We start from the raw sequence: 22,156 nt of genomic DNA on the forward strand, positions 1-22,156 counted from the left end.
AAACAGCAGCTAACGACCAGCTTCAAGCACAACACACAACAAAAGCTCCACAGAGCCTATTTTAAGCCCTGTTATCAAAAAATGTTAGTTTTCATAATGCAATAAACAACAAAAAAGAGAAAATGGCATTATATAAAGGATTAATGACCTTTATTCTTCACTCTATTTCACATCTACACAACTGCAAATATAAAAAAAAATCACTCTTTCTTCATCAGGAATCACAGCTGCAAAATAAATCAAGTTGCCCTCAGCTGGTTGCTGTTAACACAGGTGGCAACACCGCACCTGCGATACATTATTGTCATGTAAATTTCATGGAATTTTTCACATCCATTGCTTAACAATGTTCCTCTCTATGCCACTGCTCGCATGATTAAATCTACACAAAACACACAATTCTTATCAGCTTTAATCCCACGTTCGACCTCATTAATTTAAATCCTAAACTGTCTTTGAGATGGAGTTCATGCCTTTGTTGTCTCTACATTCACTGCTAACTATTTATAGTTTTTACACATTTTCACTGAAAAACATACAGATTGTTTTTAAAGCAGCAGATCATTTAAAACTTTTTAACCACAGTCCTTCAATGTGGTTGAAAATAATTTATCGAAACATAACAACAGAGTCAAGAGGAAATAAACAGTGCCACTAACCCATGAATGTTTGCACAACTCACAACGTTGAACCATCGATATAATCGAGACTTTGAGAAGTTAAATGAGTGAATCAGGCAAAACAAAGCAATAAAACTTCCGGGCAGGAAAATATCTTGCCTGCACTCAAAGTCAACTTAAGCTCAGCCAATGGAACTGCTAATTAAATTGCATAAAAAATACAATTAAATCAGTTGGTCTGTTTTGAGCTAGCTGAACTAATCGTACTCCAGTACCTGTAACATCCATGGTGGGTTTCTACATAGACATTCACTCTGAGCTGAAGCCCTCGACTGACCGACGGTAATGGGATTTTCTGTTAATATAAAGTACGTGTATTTTCTAATTATGTAGCATTCGTTCTCAGCACAGTGGACATGCAAACCTTCTCAGTGTTTAAACTGTTTCTTTTTTTTCTGTTTTAACATTTAATCAAATTCTGTGACCTTAAATCAAGCTGCCAAAAGACAAAAACAAATCAATTATTACTGTCACGGTGTTCACACAACAGTACTTAAATACACTCATCGAGCCCACCGGAGTGAATTACAGCAATAAGAGCCTGTAGAAAAACAACTAAAACAATAGAAAAATTGTTAGTGACAACAATAGCTTCAAGTATGACCCATCAAGAGCACAAATACACACACTTTACAGCATTTAAAAGTCAACTCGAACTGTGTCTGTTTGTGTGTGAGAGACAGAGGGAGGAGAGAGCAAACACAACCTGAACCAGTCCAGTGATAAAACTCCTCTGATGCACCTCCAAGTGAGAGAAAAACTATATACTCCCTCATGGGTCAGGCCTCTACAGTGTGTTGAGCTCGATGAGTCTCCCAGCAAAGACGGCAAGCGTCCCGATGATGCACACGGCCATGAACACACAGAGCAGGATGTGGTCCAGAACCATGGCGACGAACTTCCACTCCTCTGCTGCCTGGAACACAATGAGACGAGGGAGGAAGAAAGTCACTTTGGATGCACATAATTTTGTTTTTTTGCTAATAATTAATTGATTCAACGATGATGTCATGGGTCATTCTGCACAGTCTCTGTTCACCTTAATAAAGGCATGGTTGATTTAAATGAGATTTTGCTACTTTATATTTTAAAGCAAACACACGAGGCTTGACATTATGGTAAATTATCAATTAATAGAACTGCCACCAAAGAAGTTATGCTTTTGGTCCCATATGAGTGTCTAGTTAGCATAATATTTTAGTTATTAGCCTATGGAAGTATAACCTTGCATGCAAACTTAAGTAGATATCTTGACATAACGTCAACACTGTTGTTTCTTCACAGTCTGTTGATAATGTAAGTTAATTTTTTAAGTTTTTTAAACTCATTTTTGCACACCTTAAGGTTGACAGGTGCATAGAGGAAGACCGAAGGCTGACAAAATCAGGAAAAAGACTTGTACACTGTCCACTTCACTTACAATTAAGTTTATTGACAACAATGTTTTGGTACTTAGACCTTCATCAGGTTATCTAGATAACCTGATGAAGGTCTAAGTACCAAAACAGTGTGCGGGAGTCTTTTTCCTAAGTTTTTTAAACTAAAATTCTGGCCAAAACTTGCTCCTTTAAAGGAATAGTTTGAGGTTTGGGGAAATATGGTTATTTGCAGAGAGACAAGAAGATCGCTTCTACACTTATGGATTCATTTAATATGACGCTAGAGCTAAAAACATCTAGTCTGGATGTTTAATCTGTACTAAAAGTGAAATATACTGTACAAGTTGCAGTTTTATGGTGGGTTATGTGCTGGATTATATTTCCATTGGACGGACTGACTTCCTGGAGTCCTGGTTGACAGGAAACTTCACTGCATCAGAAAGTCACTGAAATATGTATTTTTTTGTGCTATTTTTGCTACTATGATCACTTAAATTAAAAAGAGCAAAAAGAAAAGAACATTTCACTCATGATTTGACGAACTATTCTCATTTTTTTGATAGAGAAGCATCTGAGAGCAGATACAGAAGATCCAGATGAAGATGAAACATTTTAAACATTCTCTGTTCAGTTTTTTAAATAAACATATTGATGGCTGACCAGCTGCATTCACAGCTGTTTTATGCATTTTATAAACTTGTGAAGGTTTATACATTTGCATCCATTATTCATGCAGGTCTGGTTGTCTTACATTGTTGGATTCCTCGTCTGACTTCATGGTCTCAGCGATGTACTTCACCCCTTCAATGGCGCTGCGAACATCAGGGTTTTTAGAGATGGGAGACTGGTAGGTGACACTGGTGGGGTTGGGGTTACCTGCAGAGGAGAGAGCAGGGACAGGTTGTAGTCGTGGAGATGCGACATCCATCCTTATTTTATAAAGCATATTTTAAAAAGCGTTGTATTTTCTTCACATCTGGGGTCACTTGGACTTATCTCTGTGACTGACTGCTGGCACTAACTCTTTCTACGCAGAAGGTGTACCACTTATTCCAGCTATGTCAAGCTGTTTGTCTCATCTGTCATTTAGTTGGAGCCTTGCCTGAGATGTCAGAGATGTCCATGTCAGTGGGGAACAACCTCTTCTGCCGGATCTCCTGACTGGGACGCTTCATTGTAGAGAAGAACATCATGTTGGGAATGGTTTCGATGAAGACCTGAGAGACAGACAGATGCAGATATTGATTCAAACAGTCACATACATATAAATGGTCGCAGGCAGATAATAAAAACAAAACATGAACCTTGCGGATCCAGGGGGGCATGGTGTGTGTGCTGGGCGAGCGGTGATGCGTGTTGATGACGATGACAGTGATGATGATGGAGGCGATGACAAACACCATAGTGAAGAGCATGTATTTCCCAATGAGAGGAACGGCGCTGGAGGTGGAGGGGATCAGCTCCACAATAACCAGCAGGAAGACAGTGAGAGACAGCAGGACAGAGATGGAGAGAGTCATCTTTTCACCTGGAGACACAGAGATGGACAAAGACAGACGTATTTACACCAAAAGTCTTGTTGCCAAACGTCAAATCTCTCCTTATATTGCCTATTATTTCTGCAGCACTCGACAGCACTTGACAAATAAGCCCACCGGGATCTACGTACCGGAGTCAGTAGGCAGGTAGAAGACCAGTCCGGTGAGAAAAGAGAACAGCATACAGGGAATGATGACGTTGACAATGAAATAGAGGGGCAGCCGCAGCATCAGGAAGTGATAGGTGATGTCGAGGTACGGCGTGTCGGGACAGCAGGTGTAGTAAACCCAGTGTTTCCAGCTCCTGTAGTCCTTTAACACCCATTCACCTGACTCCATGAAGTTACTGAGGTCAGGCCGATCACTGTCCTAGACGACAGAAGAGAAGGAAATAATCTCTACGATAGAAACGGGTACTGCAAAGAGGATGAAAGTATTATAATCGACACTCACTGGGTTGATGACGACCAGCAGTCCATCATATGTCCAGGTTCCCAGTTTCATGCTACAGTTCTGCAGGTCAAACGGGAAATGGAGGACGATAATCTCACAGTAGCTCTTAAAGATGGCTGGAGGGTTCCAGATTATCATCCCTGTGTGCTCCAGCAGGACTTTAGTTTCATGGATGATGGCAAAGTCACCGTCAGCACTACAGAGGAGGAGGAGGAGGAGGAGGAGGAGGAGGAGGGACAGAGGAGAGGGTGACTGTGACAGCAGCTGTGAGATGTTTCAGGACATATTAAAGAGACGAGGAGAGGACGTGTGTTTACTTGTTGTATAGCACCAGGTCAGGTTTCCATATGTCGGTCGAAGGGACTCTGATCTTCCTGATGCCTCCGTAATCATCCGGATTCCACTTCAGGTTCACATCTAACCATTGCTGGGGTAAAGATAGGAAAACTAAGATCATTTATCAACAGATTCACTGATACAACAAAGTTCAGTTGTTTCATTTCCATCAGAAGGAGGGTGATTTAAACGTTTTTAGTTAGCAGAACAAATACAAATAAGCAGCCAACATGTGATTTCAAGATGTCAATTAAATCACCCGTCTCATGAACAAATCCTGGCGGAAGTTAAAGCGAGGATCATTTATTTGTGATCTAATTTGTGAGATATATCTCTCTATATATCTTACTAAATGCATGATGAGAATACACACAACAGATTAATTGTAAAGGTATATGAGAACAGGTTTGTGATAATCCAGTAGCTGCAGGTAGTTGTCGGTGTCACAGGTCAAAACTTTGACAGCATTTAAGTTACATTAGCAGAAACAGTGTTTGTTGATAAAATCATTGACGGTTACAAGCAAAGCTAAGCATTGCTACAGCATTAGTTACAGTAAACCTGAATAACTATTACAGAAGCAGCAGAGAGGATCTTTAGAAACACGTTTAATTGTAGGCGACCTATTTTGCATTGCAGTTTAAATTGTGTCATCTATTTACCATCGTTATTAGGATTTCAATATGATTCGCATATTTTTTGTCTTTATGAATTCAACAACCAACATTTACCTGTTTTAGACGGACATTGCTGGTCACAATCTGGTTGACTTCATCCTGAGAAAAGACAGAAGACAGAGCATTCACAGCAAAATATCATAGTTCCTGTTACCCTTTAAAAAAAACTCTCTTTCTTTGCCATTTAATTCATTTTTTTCTGACTTAAAATCAAAGGCTAATCTTCCAACATGTCACCTCCACCATCCAGTGGCTGCGCATGCGCAAAAATCCCCCAATTAACGCGGAATATTGCCGGTGGATCAAACGAAGACGTCCGGGGAAAAAAGTTTGCTGCGCCACATTTTTGGAGGCAACGACGAACTTTATGGAGATGTACACCATGGGACCTTAATTTTTAGGATAAATAAATGACTTCTTCTTCGAGCAGTAAACTTTATTGTCGTTCACTATCGACAGCTTGTGGAAAAATGTGGATACTGCGCCCCGAAGAGAGCAGGAGACCTGAAGCTGGAGTCAAAATGTCGTCGAGGGACTTCTTGACCTTGAGCCCTGGTGAGGAAATCAGGCGAGGACCCAGAAGGAGAGCTTCAACAGTGAGAGCAAGTTTTTTTTATTTTTATTTTTTATTTAAATTGTGCTACTTGTACTTTGTGGCCGCCGTGCCATCACTGAGCCGACATGCTTGTTGTGGAGGCACACACCTGGCCGCCGAGCCTTTTTAATGAAGGGGGTTTTGTCTTGAGGTCACCTTGTTGCATTTTGTGCTCGTTAACGGGTTGTGGCTGAATTCATAAGAGTTGCTGCTTTTTGTCTTCACATTCACCCAAATTCTGCCTGTTTTACATTATGCTTGCATTATTTTGACTGCCATGACTTCACATGGTTTAAATGCTTGTGACTTGCTGTCTGTAAGTGACAGGTTCATAGAAGTAAACCTTGTTTGTTGAGTGAATTGCAGATTAGCTAAGAGGTGTTGTACAGTATTCTCACATCACTTGGTCAGTAAATGTATGTGATGTATAAGTCTTTTTGTATTGACTTACCAGATTGTCAGACTTACCATATCCGTTTCAGTACCAAGGACAATGACACTAGCTCTAGATGTTTTGATCCACAGATTGCTGTGATTCTTTCTCTGAAGAATTGGATATTTGCGATAAATAAATGATATATTTAATATATATTTAACTTCAGACATGTTGGCAGCAATGTTTCACACGCGTTGTTGCTAACCCACTGCTGTGCTGCCTGGTCTTTAAAATAGTGATTGCTACAGTGTGGTATGGAGAGTAATTTTTACTTTTTAGTCAATAACTTGTCTGCTGGATGTCTTGGTTTGGACCTTGTAACGCAAATAGGACATTTCTTTAAGTTAGAATATTAATGAGAAATGTGGTCTTTCTGAATAAGAAGTGTTGGCTAATGGCAGCTACAGGTAGCAGCAGTTAGCAGTTACCCTGGTGATATGAAGCCCTCATTTGTTTGTGGTATGAATTCGACAGTTGCCCAATTCTTACACATCGCACCTTTAAATGCAGAGAAAGCTAGGTACTGCGACCCAAACAGAGGAAAAGACCTTTTCAGGTTGTCTTCGTGGGACTGTCCACCATGGACATTTTTACGCTACGCCCAGTGAAGCGAGGTAAAGACCCAGAAGGAGAGCTACAAACAGTAAGAGCAACTTTTTTTAAAATTTGAATTGTGCTTGTGTTGTGCTGCTTGTGTGTGCGGTCGCTGTGCCGTCGAGCCGACATGCTTTTTATGACCCTGGGTCTGTAGTATGGTCGACATACCCTACACAGGCACACATGGCCGCCGAGCCTTTTCATTGAAGGTGTTTTGTCAGTATGTCAGCTTGTTGCATTATGTGCTCATCAAGAGACTGTAGATTAAATTCACATTCACCCAAGTTCCTGCCTGTTTTGCAGTATGTTTGCATCATTTTGGCTGCCATGCCATCACATGTTACATAACCTTGCGACTTGCTGTCTGTATGTGACAGGTTCATTGCAATTAGGTGAGAGATGTTGTAGAATCTGTTGTTATTTCACATTACTTGGCCAGTGCATAACATGTCATCCTTTCTTTTTTGCCTGACGAGGTTTCCATCCCTTCCTTACCTGTTTCAGTACCAAGGACAGTGACAAATGCGAAGTAGATTTACATTTCTTGATGCACAACTATTCCCCAGTCTACAATATGTTATTTCATTTTCTTCTCCACAATCATCTGTTAACCCCTGGACATTAAATTGCAACTACCTCCAAGGTTAAGAATCAACGGCTTACCACACTGATCAGCTGTATCAGTTGCAGTCCCACAGTGACCACTACGGGCTCGCTGAAGTGGTTAACTGGACGAACCACCTTGTTGTAACCAGTAAACAGGGTTTTCACCAGACGAGTCTCATCCGCTGAGCTGGATACTGGACCTGGGACACACAGATACACACAGAGAATCAGACTTTATTTTGTTTTTACCGTCTTTGCTTGATGAGTCTCATCTTCCAAACATTATTTCACAAGGAGGTCAGAGATCAGTCAGAGGGAGTGATCGATAAAGAGAGGAAAGCACATACTTTGGCTGTGTAGGTGGTGGTGTGGAGGAATGAAATGTAAAAAAACTCTTAGACTTTACTTGGGACTAATGTCTGTAATGTATGATTTATGCTGTACACGAACTCTGGTTCATACTTTCATAACAGATTTTATTTCGGGCTCACTTCAGCTGACGTACACGGTCAGTATGACATGTTGCCATACCCTGCTGACACCCATGTCCCCACAAATGTTTTCATACTGGAACTGAAATCACAGCTGAAGCGAGAGGGAGCTGTGATTCACACGCCAAACATTTCCCTGGCTTACAACCAGCAACCTGAAACCTTTCAGAGTGACTGTGAGAGAGTTCACAGGAAGAGAGGACGACAGGAAGGGATGGGAATTATCTTGATGAGAGAGAGGCAGGGACAGGCAGACAGAGAGACAGATCAACAGCAGTGAGTCGAGTGACTGGAATTCCATATTGGTGAAAAGCCTCTGCACCGAAGGCCCCATGAGCTGTCGAAGCGCCGCGATCAAGTCTGTTTCTCTATAAGTCCTTGGATCGAACCTAATCTGAGTGCTAAGAGGGAGTTGGGGAAAACCACCTTCCAGTCAATCCACTTGACATTAAGTCAGGATCAGTCAGAGTTCAGAACAGTTAACCTGCAGTTAACACCCCCTCATGGCAAAGGTGTTTCCAGTTAGCAGGCTTACTGTTTTTTTTAGACCGTGTCTTTATGAAGCCATAAATTATGATATATACAGATGGGGATACACGCCATAGAAATATACCACAGCCAGGAAAAAAAAATCAATTTATTCAGTTATTCATTCTATACTCATTTCAGACAGGGACAGAAGAGGCACTTTGGTTGTTGGTTACATTCTGGCAGTTTCACAATCTTTGTTTATACGGCAAAAGTTGGTGTTTTGTGTGGCGAGGATTGTTTCTGCAACTGGGCAGTAACATGGTGCCGACCACAATTAAGTTGTTAAATTGAATATATAAGAAACTGACGTAGACGAGTTAGATTTTAATTGTAAGAGCTTATAGCGAACACTCTTATGTGATAATGCCCATACAGTTGATGATAATTCTGTTCCTGCCCCTCGCTTCTTTTCAGATTTTAATGTGGGAGATGTTTATTGCACCTTGTGAAATATCCACTTCTTTCCCTTCGACACAGCTCAGTCTGTGTGACACAGTAGCCTTCAGTGTTGATAGGCTGTGTGCGGGACATTGAGAGGAACTTCAGAAGATTAACAAATAGCAGATACTTTTGAAATTAAGATTTACTGAGTTTTATTCATATTATGCCTTATCATCTCAATATAATGTATTTAAATGAACGTATATGTGACACAGATTCTATTTAATATTCTGGCTGCTTTTTTATGCTTTGTTGGTGGATTTATTTTGGCCAGAGAGTCAAAAAAAGTTAATTTTGGAGACGCAAGACTTGTTTACTTACCAAATCATGAAACGACCAATCGGTCCTTCTTTATCCTGCCATCATTATACTACAAGTGGACCATTGCATCACCTTTGTTCCCGTAATCGCAGTAAACACATCATGTAGTTTTGTCACAGCATGACTCGGCAGATTAGCTTCATGCTGCTAGCCAGGTTGTGACCCGTGTTACATCCTTTGCATGTTATTTCTGGCATCTGCAGGCGATCCACACTCAGCCTGAACTGAGCAGGCGAGGATCCTGTTTCATTTAGCCAGCAAGAGCAGAGGACACACACACACACACACACACACGCACATGCACACGCATAGTTTATCTTGGTTCCCTTTCAGGCCTTTTTTGGGATCTTTCTCAAACACGTTGAAGCGCAGTGTGGTGGTGTTGTGTACAGTGCCGATGTTCATTTCCTTGGCTGTCATCCATTGTCTCTGTCTGTCACTGGCTTCCTGCTCCCAGTCTGTTGTCCTGCTAGCACGCTTTGATCTGGCCACATACAAAAATAGAAGGGGAGAAGCAACGCTGGCCACTTGGAGCTGTCAGTCATTGCCCACTGGACTCTAATTTCCGCATGAACCACCACTGCAAAATAAAACAGCTGAATCCCTCTCCATTTTCTGCCACTTGCTAGCTGAAAAGTAACAAAAGTGTGGCCCTGAAGATTGTATCGAGTTCACGTCCATGAGGATGTGGGCATGAGACAGCTATTGTTCAGATGTCACTGGTATGAATCACATGACAGGCTGGAAAAAAAACAACAACTGCGACTGAAAACGCATGTGAGCAGGGCTTTAAAAGGGAAAAAATGAGGTAGCCTTTCACCTTCAAATTGCCTCATCTGTCTACTTTCCCAGTGACTCTTTGTAACCGTCAGAAAACGGGCATGAATTGTTGAAAAGTTGGCTGAATGGGTATCATCAGTTAAAGGGTAGCTCCACCAATTTTACACAGTAAAGCAAATTTACAGGTCTTACCGAGTACTCCTGCATATGTGGAAAAAAACGGTAAAAAACCTTTTTCTGGCTTCAGAGGAAGCTACATGTAATCTGAAAAATCGCCTCTAGTGATGTCACTCAGAGGCTAAATTGCATTGTGGGTAATGTAGGCATCGGGTTTTTGAAAATAAGAAGATTGCGTGGAATAAAGAAGGGTATATCTCTGGTTCTGCTGGATCAATTTTTATCATTTTCAAACTGTCCAACAGTCTTATAGGAGTGCAATGTTAGACCAGTGGACTGCTATTCAAACATTACGTCTTTATTCTCTACATTACCCACAATGCAACTATGTCACTGAGTGACATCACTGGACGAATTTTATCAGATTACATGCAGCTTTCTCTGGAGTCACAAAAGGCTTGATATTTTGTAAAATAGGTGGAGTTACCCTTTTAAATTCTTGTGTACTGTATAATAATTAAACATTGGTGGAAAATAGAAAGCCACAAAATGAATCCTGGCACGTTTTTGTGTTTTGCGACTGACACTACCAATTTTCTTGATGATCTTGTCGATACCAGAAAAATGTAATTATTTAACATTAATCTTCCTTGCTGTAGTCTCTAATGAGACACGTGTTCTCTTTTAATTAATAATAATGCTTAGGTAACGTTTACTAGAGAAATACCACCTGCAATCCATGAAATAAATCCAGCTAAATCTAGCATGTTTGAACATGCTTTGAGTAGTTTCATTCTGACCCTTTCAAAGACCAGAGGTGATGGCATCAGACTGAGATCTCAGCCCAGCACATTTTCTTAGCAGCTGTTTATGCTTTCTTGTTTGTGAATCACTTTAAATGGCATTAGCTGTATGAAAAGGCCACTAAGATTTAGTTTTATAGTGTTATCATCTGCAGATCTCAATAGATTTAACCGGAGACAAAACAATCATGTTTTGACTGTTGAATAACCCGTTTGATAAACTGACATACAAGCTCCAGCTAGTAAATATTTTTCAAAGAGGATGTGTAGCATCCGGCAATAAAGACCTTCAGATGATTTACTGAGCACCATTTTTATTGCACATCTGCAGTGATGCAGATAATGTCCAACTGGTGGCTTACAGGCCGCATCTATTCATCCTGACACACCACCTCTATCTGGCCATCTCATCAATTTGTCACTACTGTGTTGCATTTGCCAGCAACCAGATCAGTGAATAGGAAAGGAAAAATAAAATAAAATACCTGTGGAAATTAATATACTGGTGATCTTTCTTGTGCAGACTCTGGATGCATGATGTAGGAAGAACTAAATGATAATAAATACTGAACATTTGATGAAAAATCAGGTACACTAAATTGGCAAAAACTAATCTGAAATCCAATACTTCAAACTCTGATTGCCATTTTATTTTAAACGGCATGATATATCAGATAGGGTTCACTAAATCTCTTCTACCTTTATATCCTGGAACACATTTAATCTTGCATATGTGTGTAATATCTCTGCAAATATAATATTCTTGGGTTAAAGCCTACTTAAGTGTACTAAAGTGCAGTGTGATCGACTCAGAGGACACTGGGAAATCACACTGTTCTTGTTCCTTCCGCCTGATTTCATTTAAAGTTAATCTTAGATCATATGTTCTCTTTGAGAGGCTGCCAAAAACCCTAATTCTCCACAGCAGGTATGAGTGGATCATGTAATTTGATGTGATTTAGGTGTTTTCAGTAATTAAAGTCCTCGTCTCTTTATTAGCTTTTTGCTGCTCACCAGATAAACCAGTCATGTTACGTTATAATTACTGTCCTCCATTTCAAAGCAGAGTCTGTAAAACACATGGTTATGAGCATTTAATTAATGTGAAGTGTATTCATTTGCAGGAGTAAGTGGATGAGGATAAGACCACTCACTTTATGGGCAAAACATTTATTCAAATGATATAGAATATCATTAAAGAGGAGATGATAAAGCAAAGCAATATGGTTGTGACAAACCTGTAAACTGCTTCTCATTTCAGTGAGGCAGCGGAGGCCTGGGTGTTAGGCTGCCCACTACTTTAAAGTTCAAAGGTTTAATCCTCCCAGGAGACGGAGTGTGCATCAACAAGCATGTGTACTGTCCAAGTGTCCTTGAACAAAGACCAACAAACCCATACCTACTCACCGATAAATATAAATCACTCTTGAGGAGGACATCAGCTACAGTAAATGACTAAAATGTGAATGTGGAGGAATGCTAACAATGCAGAGCTGCCTCATTTAGGCTTCCTGAAGGACAAATACTAACAACAGTCATCTCTAGAAGTGCTTCACACAGAAATCAACTGGCAGAATGTCAGATATTGTACAAACCATTCATCCGCCTGCTAATATTGTTTAAACCATAGTAAGAATCCCTTTAATATCTCTGGTTGTGTTAAGCCACTGGGTGAATGTTGCAAATCAATGAGCAGGTTTGATCTAAGGCTGTATTGGATTTTTATGAGTTTTGCATCAATATGATGAAGCACTTTGATTTGCCAGGTATTGAATATACTGAATTTGCCAAAAATAGACTTCTGTGTAGTTATTTTATCCATAAACTGTTTCACAGTGATTTTTTTTCTCTCCACTAAATAACAGGATTATTTTAACATAGTAAAAATACGAGGATTTTAGTCATATTGCGGTACCTCTTGTGTTCACTGTATTTCTTGTTGTTTCTCAGGCCATGTGTCTGGAAGCTTTCTCCTGTTTCTCAGCATGGCCACTTGACACATGAGTACAATCTCTGGAGAGATCAGCACTTTATCCACACAACATGTAGTTAGCAACAAGTAAAGTACTCTGCCTGAATACTTGTACACAATCTTCATTGGAAATATACCTATACAATACCTTATACAAGATAATGGCTTTCCTCAAAAGCCCACTTTTATAGCTCTATGTTAAATTTGACATCTTTTTCAGCCTTGTTTGCAGCTGTTTGTCTTTTTTCTATTCTCTGGGCGCCGTCTATAAGTACTTTACATCTAATGCAACTAAAAAAGTCAATACCTTGTTTGTGTGCACAGTTGAGAGGTTGTTATCTAAATAGTTGAAGTTGCTAGGATTGGATTTAGACTTGTAGAAACAGGTAAATCCCTCTTTAAGAAACATTTTTGTAGTTTGTCGAGTCACTCCAAAACACTTCTAACTAAACTTTATTGAGACACTTTCTCACGCTGCACTGCTGCAGTAAGCTCAAAAAACGTAACCAAGACAGTTGAAATATCAAGACCCTCACATGCACACACACATTGCACACACACAGGAAGACTTACCGGCAAGTACACAGAGAATCCATGCCAGCCCGATCTGGACCATAGAGAGGTTCATGTCTCCAGCAGACGTTTATAAAAAACACCCCCTTAAATTTACAGCATCCGTTTAATAATGTGTTGTTAACCAGTTAGCGGGTCGCGAGCTAACTCATTAACTGACTTCACACAGAAGCAGACACTTGCATGAAAAGCTGCACCAGTCACTGTGGAGTTAAAGTTGAGTGGTGGGAAGGTGGATCGGCCAGTAAGTGAGCTCTGGTTTCTCCGTTCCTCCTCCCCCACCCAACAACATCCCAACCTCTCAGCACACTTCAAGGCACAGGAGACAGCTGGTAGAGTGTGTGTGTGTGTGTCTGTGTCTGTGTGTGTGTTGAATATACACAAATCAACACTGTCATCATTTCTCACACACGTGGAAGTTTTTCTTGTGGTAGTGACTCCAGTATAGCATGTTATATCAGTGAGATAGAGAAGCAGAGGGCAGTGAATGGCATTGAGACACACCGCAAAGGGGACAGGAAGACAGAGAGACAGGCAGGCAGACAGACAGGGGACAGGGTAGAGACAGACACAGGGAGGCAGACAGCTGAGAGCTGTCACTGAAGGAATGAAAAGCATGTTCACACATGCTGCTTCTCTGCTACACACACACACACACACACACAGACACACACTGTGCCCACAGCCCTGCCAGCATGCGTCCCATGACAGGAAACCGACCAGTGTGTCGGTGTCAGACCGAACAGCTGACCAGTTATACATCTTCCAAAGACAACAAAGGTTTAACGTTTCCCTGTAGTTTTATGTGTCACTTGTTTATTTTTTCTCAATTATACATTCACAGTTTGTTGCTGTGAATATGCAGTTTAGAACAAAGTTAAACTGAGGCTGCACAACAAATGGAAACAAAAAAAACACAATATGGCTACGTGCAATATCCATTGTTAGCTTGTCATGCACATTTGTCAAAAAATGGTTGGGGAGATTTTATACAAATCGACTGAGCTGATCCCAACTGGCTCAGAATTGGATATACTTTATATGATGCAGATTGGCCGGTTATGGCTGGTCATGCATATAACTGTCTGAATCTGGTCTCTGGCCGATTGATTGGTGCATTTCTACTTCTTAATGCTTTAACTTTATGAGATGTCCATGTCTAATGAACTTTGTGTGGGCGAACCTCCTTTTTTCCCCAGATCCATTTACATTTGTCTGCTTTTGTACTTGACATTAAACTGAAAATACTGTAGTTTTGACCTAGGACTGCTGTTCATACAGAAAACTAACTTGGGAAGATCATATTTCCCTTTTTAGCTGTTGAGCCTTTTGCAGCAGTTCACTTGTTCTTTATTAGGGTTTGCCTTGTGCTCACAAGATTCAGATTAGTGGATGCTGACATGGTGTGGTTAGTTTGTAGTAAGTCACTCAGTTAAAACAATTATTTGAATCAGCTGCTGCTTCCACTAGATGGCAGTACAAGACTGAAAATCAGCACAGGGTTTGACGGCATTATGGCCTGTTCTAGGGTGGATATGTACATGTAATTTGTGGGTCTTTTTGATCTGTTTGCCTTTTTTTTTCTGTCAGTCTGGCGCTGTAAGGTTTGCTTCTCTCTGCCAGGCTGTTTGCCACCAGTTGGTATCTCTTTCTCTCGGGTCTACCTCACTGTTCTCATCTGCCTCTGCTGGTTTTCTTTCCTGCCTCTCTGTCGCTGTTCAGGGGACGCACACAATGACCTCCATTTTTATCCTCTTTTCTCACTCGTACAAGGAGCCAAAACCGAGACTGAGTAGTAGTAGTAGTAGTAGTAGTAGTAGTAATAATAATAATAATAATAATAATAATAATAATAATAATAATAATAATAAGGAAATATGAAAGACGTCTTTGAGAAGAGCAGTGTAAACTCATAACTCAAAATTTAATGGCATGCAGACATTTCATTATTTCCTTTCCCAGTCTGGTTGTGAAATCATCCAGAGTTCATCTGTATAACACAAATATATTGAAGATAATCCAGTGCATTGAGGTGCTGTCAATCAAAGACCTTGAATTACCAAATGTCCTTTTAAAAAAAAATCTCCCTTCCTTAGATTAGTCCATTTATTCACAGTGAGTGTCACTTCTTTGAAATTGAAGATATCTCAGTGTGGCATGAAATTTAATTTAGTTCTTGATGAAAAAGCTTATTCAGTTGAGGAAGGAAGCTTTTCTGCAGGAAACTGACACTCAAACCAATAACAACAAATTATGCATTCAGAAATTCTGTTTTTGATTTTGCTGGGGGTGCAGTTCAGAGATTGCACTTACTGTATTTTCTGTGTATATCCTAAACTGCTAATCCTACTTGCAAATGAACAGACATGATTTAATATGTGACTGGAGGCTTATTGAAATGTATTGGAAATTAGAGAATCCAATGCACATGTTGGGCTCTAATTGGCAAAGACAAGATATAAGTTGGTGGGGAAAGAAGTTGCGAAGTGTTAGTGTATCACAAGGGATTGATTTACTCGTGCCGTGAGAGGAAGTGTCAGTGCAGAGCTGTTTTATGAGGATGACTTGCATACTTAAAGCAGGGTGAAGAAAACCTACTGTGTGTGTAGCTCCAAAGTATCATTGTGCTCTTGAGATGTTTTGATCAAAGGGAGAAATGGCCATGAATCAGGAGGTTTTGCTCTGTCAAAGACTACTTTTTGACAAAGGGACAGAATGTTTTTTACATTTAAAAAAAGAAATATCTTCATGTATAACATTTGCCGAACTCAAGAATATGTTGTAGATAGTGTTTCAAAAAGTTTATTAAGTTTCTCCTAACCCAGTGACTCACATAATTGAGCAATCTTTTAAGGGAGTCTGGGGACTTTCTCCACAGGCAACAAAGAAGCTGCCTAAATTCGTTACTGTTAACTGTATTTGTAAAATTTGACATGTTTACTGTGAATCAAATGTCGTCTTCTTTCCTAAATTTGGGGAAATTTGTGAAATCAGATACTTTAGACACGAGGTAGGTACGATAGTAGGTAGCTTTGCTTGCTTTTTACAGGGAAAGAAACAACTTAATTTATTGCATTTAATGCCAAATTTACAAGAAGGCATGAACGATTTTAAATTTGCTGTAGCTTTTTTCACAAAATGTGTTTCTCCTCACCCAACAACTTACGAGTTCAGTGTTTAGTTGAACCTGACAAACATCTGCTGCTAATATTGGCAGGTTAAGAAAAAGGTCAAACGTTTACATTAACGTGACTCTCATGGAAATCAGAAATCGTGCGTGTAATCCATTCAACTTCTTGTAGCTTCTTCTTCCTCTTGTTTTGTGGAGGACGTCAGTTGAGTAAGCGGCCCCTCAGTGTGGACCAGGACACTAGTCCGTACACACACATGCGGCCCAGACCACCTCTGAGTGATCAGACCAGGACCTCGATGACAGCAGGTCTGAACAGAGCCATACTCACCCATATTTTGTTCAAAAAATGAGAATTGTCAGCCTTAAAGGGTTTAAAACGTACTTTTATCTTGTTTAATTTACTTTTAGAAATGCAGCCTCTGCAAGGACGAAGGCAGCTTTTCACAGAGCAGAAAATGGCAATACAGTATAAGCCTTCTCTAGTCTGAACTGACAGTTATCCTTTATAAATACAGCTAACTGTCAAAGAAAAGGAACAGCCAAAGTAAATGAAGGATTTTATTTGGGCTGCATACAATTCTCACTTGAATGTTATACACTGGAGTCAAACTGTTATTGTGTAATGTCTCTAATCTGATTACTGCCATCAGACTACTCATCTGAAAACACCTGAGAAGATGATCTTGGTTGTGTTCTTAGGTACTATATTTATACTTGAAGCAGTAATCCAGGCCACTTTAAAGGACCTAAAAGAGTTCAAGCACTACCTTGAAACTGATTTTTAATTGATTTGTTGAGGAAATATATCGAGATATAGGTTTAGAGAGGTGTTGTTGTTCCCACAGTTCTTGATTGGACCCAGACTGGAACTCTGCAGAGGAGACGGGTGTAATATTTCACCCCATGCAGGATACTGAGAGATAACTCTTGAGTGTTTTCAGATTAAAAAGGAGCAGATTTCACCAGCTGGTTGAAAGATGTCTGGTATAGAGCTCACATTCCAGTGGGTGGAATCTGAGAAGACCAGACAGAAAGATGTTTAACACGTGTTCAATGGAAAGCTTCACAGTTTGAGGTGCTTTGTGATGATTTATAGCGATGTGTATGAGAGGAATTAATTACCACATGAATATGGAACGTTAATAAAACACAGAACGCAAAGAGAGAGGAGGAAAAGGGCTGACATACTGTCCATCTTCAACCAAAAGTAGCTTTCAGGTCAGGTGAAGCCAGAGATCTTCTAATTGAAATGTATTTCAGGGATTTTTGTAACAGACCTTCATTGTGAGAAACCATCGCAAGAATTGGAGTGAGTGTTTAGTAATCAATTTCATCCTGTTATGGTATTTGATTTTTACACAATCATTGTTACAAAAACCACAAAGTCCCCCTAAAAGGATAGTTACTTGCAAAGAGTACATGTGGATATGTCCTCTTTGGTATTGAATGTTGCATAGTTAAAGTACAATAGAGAGTGCAAAAAAGATGGAAGACAGATTACGGTGTCTTCCACACAGCAAATGATGTCTTGTTGATGGAAACTTCAGCAGCAGCAGGTCGGACTCATGCTGTCAGGAGGAAATGGTGGGCTGCAGGGAGTGAAAGGAGCAGAGAAAGCTTGCTGGTGAAATGGAGACCATTGTCATTGAGAACAGCCAGCCTGCTTTAGTGTCTTTGAGCAAAGCTTTGTATCTCTATCTGCCTCGGTGGTGTTAAGGACCTCTTCCTTTGTGTAGGAAAGAATTCCCCCATCAGGAATCACTAAATGATAGTCCATCATGCGTGGAACAAAGGGACAGTATGCTTTTTGCACTAAAAAAGAAATATCTTCATGTATAACATTTGCCGAACTCAGAAGAGGACCCAATTATTTAAGAATATTGTTGTAGATAGTGTTTCAAAAAGTTTAAGTTTCTCCTAACCCAGTGACTCACATAATTGAGCAATTTTTTAAGGGAGTCTGGTGACTTTCTCTGCAGGAAACAAAGAAGCTGCCTTTATCAGTTGCTGTTCACTGTATTTGTAAAATTTGACATGTTTACTGTGAATCAAATGTCGTCTTCTTTCCGAAATTTGGTGAAATTTGTGAAATCAGATACTTCAGACGAAGAAGTAAACTGACTGGTACAGCAATGATGAAATTATTACATTTATGACGACAGCATCCAGATTAGGTAGAAATGATTTATTCAGATAAGATGTACACTGGCTGTTAAGTATTCTGTTTAACATTTGCATTTATCTTCTGGCATTAATGTTTACAAATGTGTATGAACTGCTTCCAAAGGTTTCCTGCTTGGTTTATTGGATATCAGATGCTCCTAGCTTTGTATTGTTTTGATTTACTCACATCATCCACCATCACAAATACTTAACATTGAAAGCTTGTTGCTAAATCTGGAAGAGAACTGCAATCTCTGGCATAGTAAGCCCTCACTTTACTTTTGCCGGCAGTACCGGCAGCTTGTGAGAAGTGCGAGAAAAAAGTCAAGGTTAGCCAAGGAGTAAAATATAAAAGTGCTGGTGGCACTGACAGAACACAGATGTGTGTTTTTTCCCCAGTCTGAGGCCTAGTCCACACATACACGAGTATTTTTGGAAACAGTGTTTTTTAAAGACAATTGTTTTAACACTGTTTTAATAATCACCATCCGAACTAACACAAGAACTCTAACTTGGACTGAACTCCTTTGGGTTCAGTGGATTAAGTCTTTCACATGCGTACACTCACAGTGAAGCAATTAAAGTGCTGGCTTAAATGGAAAACACCTCGAGTATTTCATACCATTTAAAAAAAATAAAAAATAAAAATGTAACAGCTTAGTTATCTGTAAATGGGTGTCGGCTTGTCGAAAGCAAAATTAACTGAAACTGACATCCCTTTTCTAAACTCGAGGTGAGACTGAACAAAATGGATTTCAGTACATCATCTCTGACTCCACAACATGGAGTATTGAATACAGCACAGTTTGAAAGTAGGAGGAGACCGAAGGACAGACAGGAGGAGAAATTTAATTTGTTGCTGTTTCGGGGCATCTCCACTGTCTTAGTTTCCCCATTATGAGTTCTGTGCCGACAGTTCTCTGAAGTATAGCAGAAAGTCTGACCTGCTCTCCCGTTCAAAAGGAAGTGTTTGAGGGAAGGGAATTTAAAAGACAAACGTCCCCTTGAACACGCCCCAGGTGAGAGATGATTACTTAGTATAAGTCCCTAAATGATAAGAGTCCTACTATATTTTAATTAGCCTGGATTCTTTGGTTGAGATGCTATATTTACCCGCATTAGGTCCTCGTAAGACGAGAGCACTGATGTGTTTTTAATTTACCTACATTTATGTTTTGGTCCCTGATGGACATAAAAGGTAATACGACTGGGTCCCAGGAAGCAGAGCACACATTCAAACATGAAGGTTGTTTGTTAAGATTCAAACTGTTGGAAATGAAGCAGGGTATGCAAACAAGAGCCACATAAACTGACAAGTGTTATTTGCAGGAATTTGTTTCTGCCGACTGGGGAGAGAAACAAATCACACTTTACTCATTGAGACTTAACTAAGTTGACATGACTTGCATTTTGTTTTTTGTAGTTGACTCTGTCTGGTGTTCTTACCAGCTCATACAATGTAATCAGTAGAGAGACTTGAGTCTTTGTTGAGTGGATGTTAACATGAAGAGTCGAGGGCAGCTCATCACAAGTGCAGCAAAATGGGTTTTAGAGACCAGCCTCAATGACAAACTTTCACCGAGAGGCAAATGCATCCCAGACCCTTTGTCATGCATGTTAATGAGCTGCACATTCTGGTGTGACAACACATTTAGACAAATTGATTCATAAAGGAGGGGAAGGTGAAAAGCTCCACTAATGACAATCACACTCAGAATAATCACCAAACTTTAGGTCAGTTCTCATCAGCCAGCTGCTGTCAACAGACATGATCTGATAAACCGACTGACAACCTTTTCCAACACATTCTCACACCTTTACAACTGAATAGGTTGTTTGTCACCATCTCCCAAAACAACATGGACGTTGCAGCATAACAGTGGCACACATACCAGACCTTCGTTGTACAGTCATTTGGTTAGGTTTTTGGAAGAAAAGTTCTTGTTAAGTTGAGGAAAACATTGTGGTTTGGATTCCAATCACTACGTTACTTCTGCTCCAAACATACTTACGTCACCTAAGTCACTTGCATTATGTTGGTTTCCTGCTAGACACCAACCTCAGTGTCCTGAATGAAAGTCCTGTCCTTTTTTAAGCCACACACCATCCCCCCGTCCCCCTTTTTATGTCCTTTGTCTGCTTCTCATCACTTCCTCCTCCACCGCTGTAGTGACTACTACAGCCACTAGAGGTCGCCGCCTAACAGCAAAGGTAAATATGGGTAGCAGTACTTGATTTTTCGACCTGTATCGTTGTTTGTCTGAGAACAGGCTCACCTTTTCAGCTGAAAATTCAGTTTTCAAGTTGACAAAGTGACTAGCTGATAATGAAAGTCAGAAAGAAATTCAGGGTTAGTGGAGAGGAAAATGAAATTAGACTGAATATTTGACTTCAGTTAGACAGAAATAGAAGTCCACTAGGATGACAGTGACTCCTTTCTCAAAAACTTAAATCCATTAAAAGAGCACATGATGAAACAGAAAGTTCCCTTTATTTTTTATTATATCCTGTATCTGCTTTGGATCATGTACCACATTCCCATTCACTCGAGAGAAGATGGATCCTCGGCTGATGTATACCAGCTGTAAAACTGTCCTGACTGTGCCTGAGTAACATGGTGCTGAAATAAATATTCAGTGTCTAGGACCGACACAAAGGGATTGCATTTACTCAATTTGGAGGCAATATACCCTGACATAAAAAACAGTTAATGAGTTCATCAAAAAGTTTTGTCAGCCACTATTGTTCACTAACTGTTTTATCTCTGTTTCATTTTAAAAAATTCTGAGGAACAAAAAAATGGTAAATTTGCCACTGCACTTCAAATTGACATATGAATTAGATGAAACTAATTCAGTGTTACTGATGTTCAACTACATTTCTTATCTTTGTTCCCTCTCTTTCTCTTCACCTTCTCACATTTACGCTCGCACACACACAAGTTGTGTCATCCACAAAGTGCACAATCAGACCACAGCAGGACTTTCGCTCCTATAAACTCTCACACAGCGGGGCCAGTGTGTGTGACCTGGATATAATGGGGTCGTGACCCCTGCAGCCACTGTGGAGAACTCATCACTGGGCTCTGAGCTAAGTACACCTGACAGCTCTGGTATTGCTTGACACACAGACGCAGACACACACATACAAACGTGTGGCCTATGATAACACACACATATGGACAAACACATCAAACACTTTCACAGTCGGATGTTAAAAAATGGATGCATGATGAAACATACATAGGGACACAGAGTATGCTCCATATATCAGCAGTCCTGTGGGGAAGAGGTATCCTATGTGTGTATGATTGTGATTATCAGTGCTGCTTGATGCGTGTGCTTTGATAGAGAAGGGCAAATCAATCTTTCACCCTCCTTGAAAGAGACGATCATTCGCCTGGAAATTGCTTAAGTATTACAGCAGACATCTTATAGTATCAGACATCTTATATTATAGGATCACAAGTGGTGATTTTACTCTGACAGACGCAGCCACAAGATACGATCTCAGACACCGACGTATCCATTGTAT

The 22,156-nt window shown here is 40.1% G+C and overlaps 1 protein-coding gene across 1 annotated transcript; it reads right to left on the minus strand.

Moving 5' to 3' along the window:
* Positions 1–127: 127 nt before the first annotated feature.
* chrna1 (cholinergic receptor, nicotinic, alpha 1 (muscle)) lies at positions 128–13,533 on the minus strand. The gene is made up of 10 exons (XM_073481889.1): positions 13,327–13,533; positions 7,355–7,497; positions 5,118–5,162; positions 4,368–4,477; positions 4,051–4,246; positions 3,729–3,966; positions 3,364–3,587; positions 3,162–3,276; positions 2,811–2,935; positions 128–1,596 (listed from the first exon to the last, which is right to left on the minus strand). Exons 1-10 carry the CDS (start codon positions 13,379–13,381, stop codon positions 1,468–1,470), a joined length of 1,380 nt encoding a protein of 459 aa, XP_073337990.1. The 5' UTR covers positions 13,382–13,533; the 3' UTR covers positions 128–1,467.
* Positions 13,534–22,156: the final 8,623 nt, after the last annotated feature.

The sequence above is a fragment of the Pagrus major genome, chromosome 15, assembly GCF_040436345.1.
Source record: "Pagrus major chromosome 15, Pma_NU_1.0".
Classification (NCBI taxonomy): domain Eukaryota; kingdom Metazoa; phylum Chordata; class Actinopteri; order Spariformes; family Sparidae; genus Pagrus; species Pagrus major.

Bases quoted from the DNA above. Each gene is read 5' to 3' on its own strand.
- chrna1 (XM_073481889.1), bottom strand. From the start codon at position 13,381: ATGAACCTCTCTATGGTCCAGATCGGGCTGGCATGGATTCTCTGTGTA. The intron at 7,498-13,326 runs GTAAGTCTTCCT...TGTGTGTCCCAG, and splicing joins GATTCTCTGTGTACTTGCCG to GTCCAGTATCCAGCTCAGCG. The intron at 4,478-5,117 runs GTAAATGTTGGT...TCTTTACCCCAG, and splicing joins GCAATGTCCGTCTAAAACAG to CAATGGTTAGATGTGAACCT.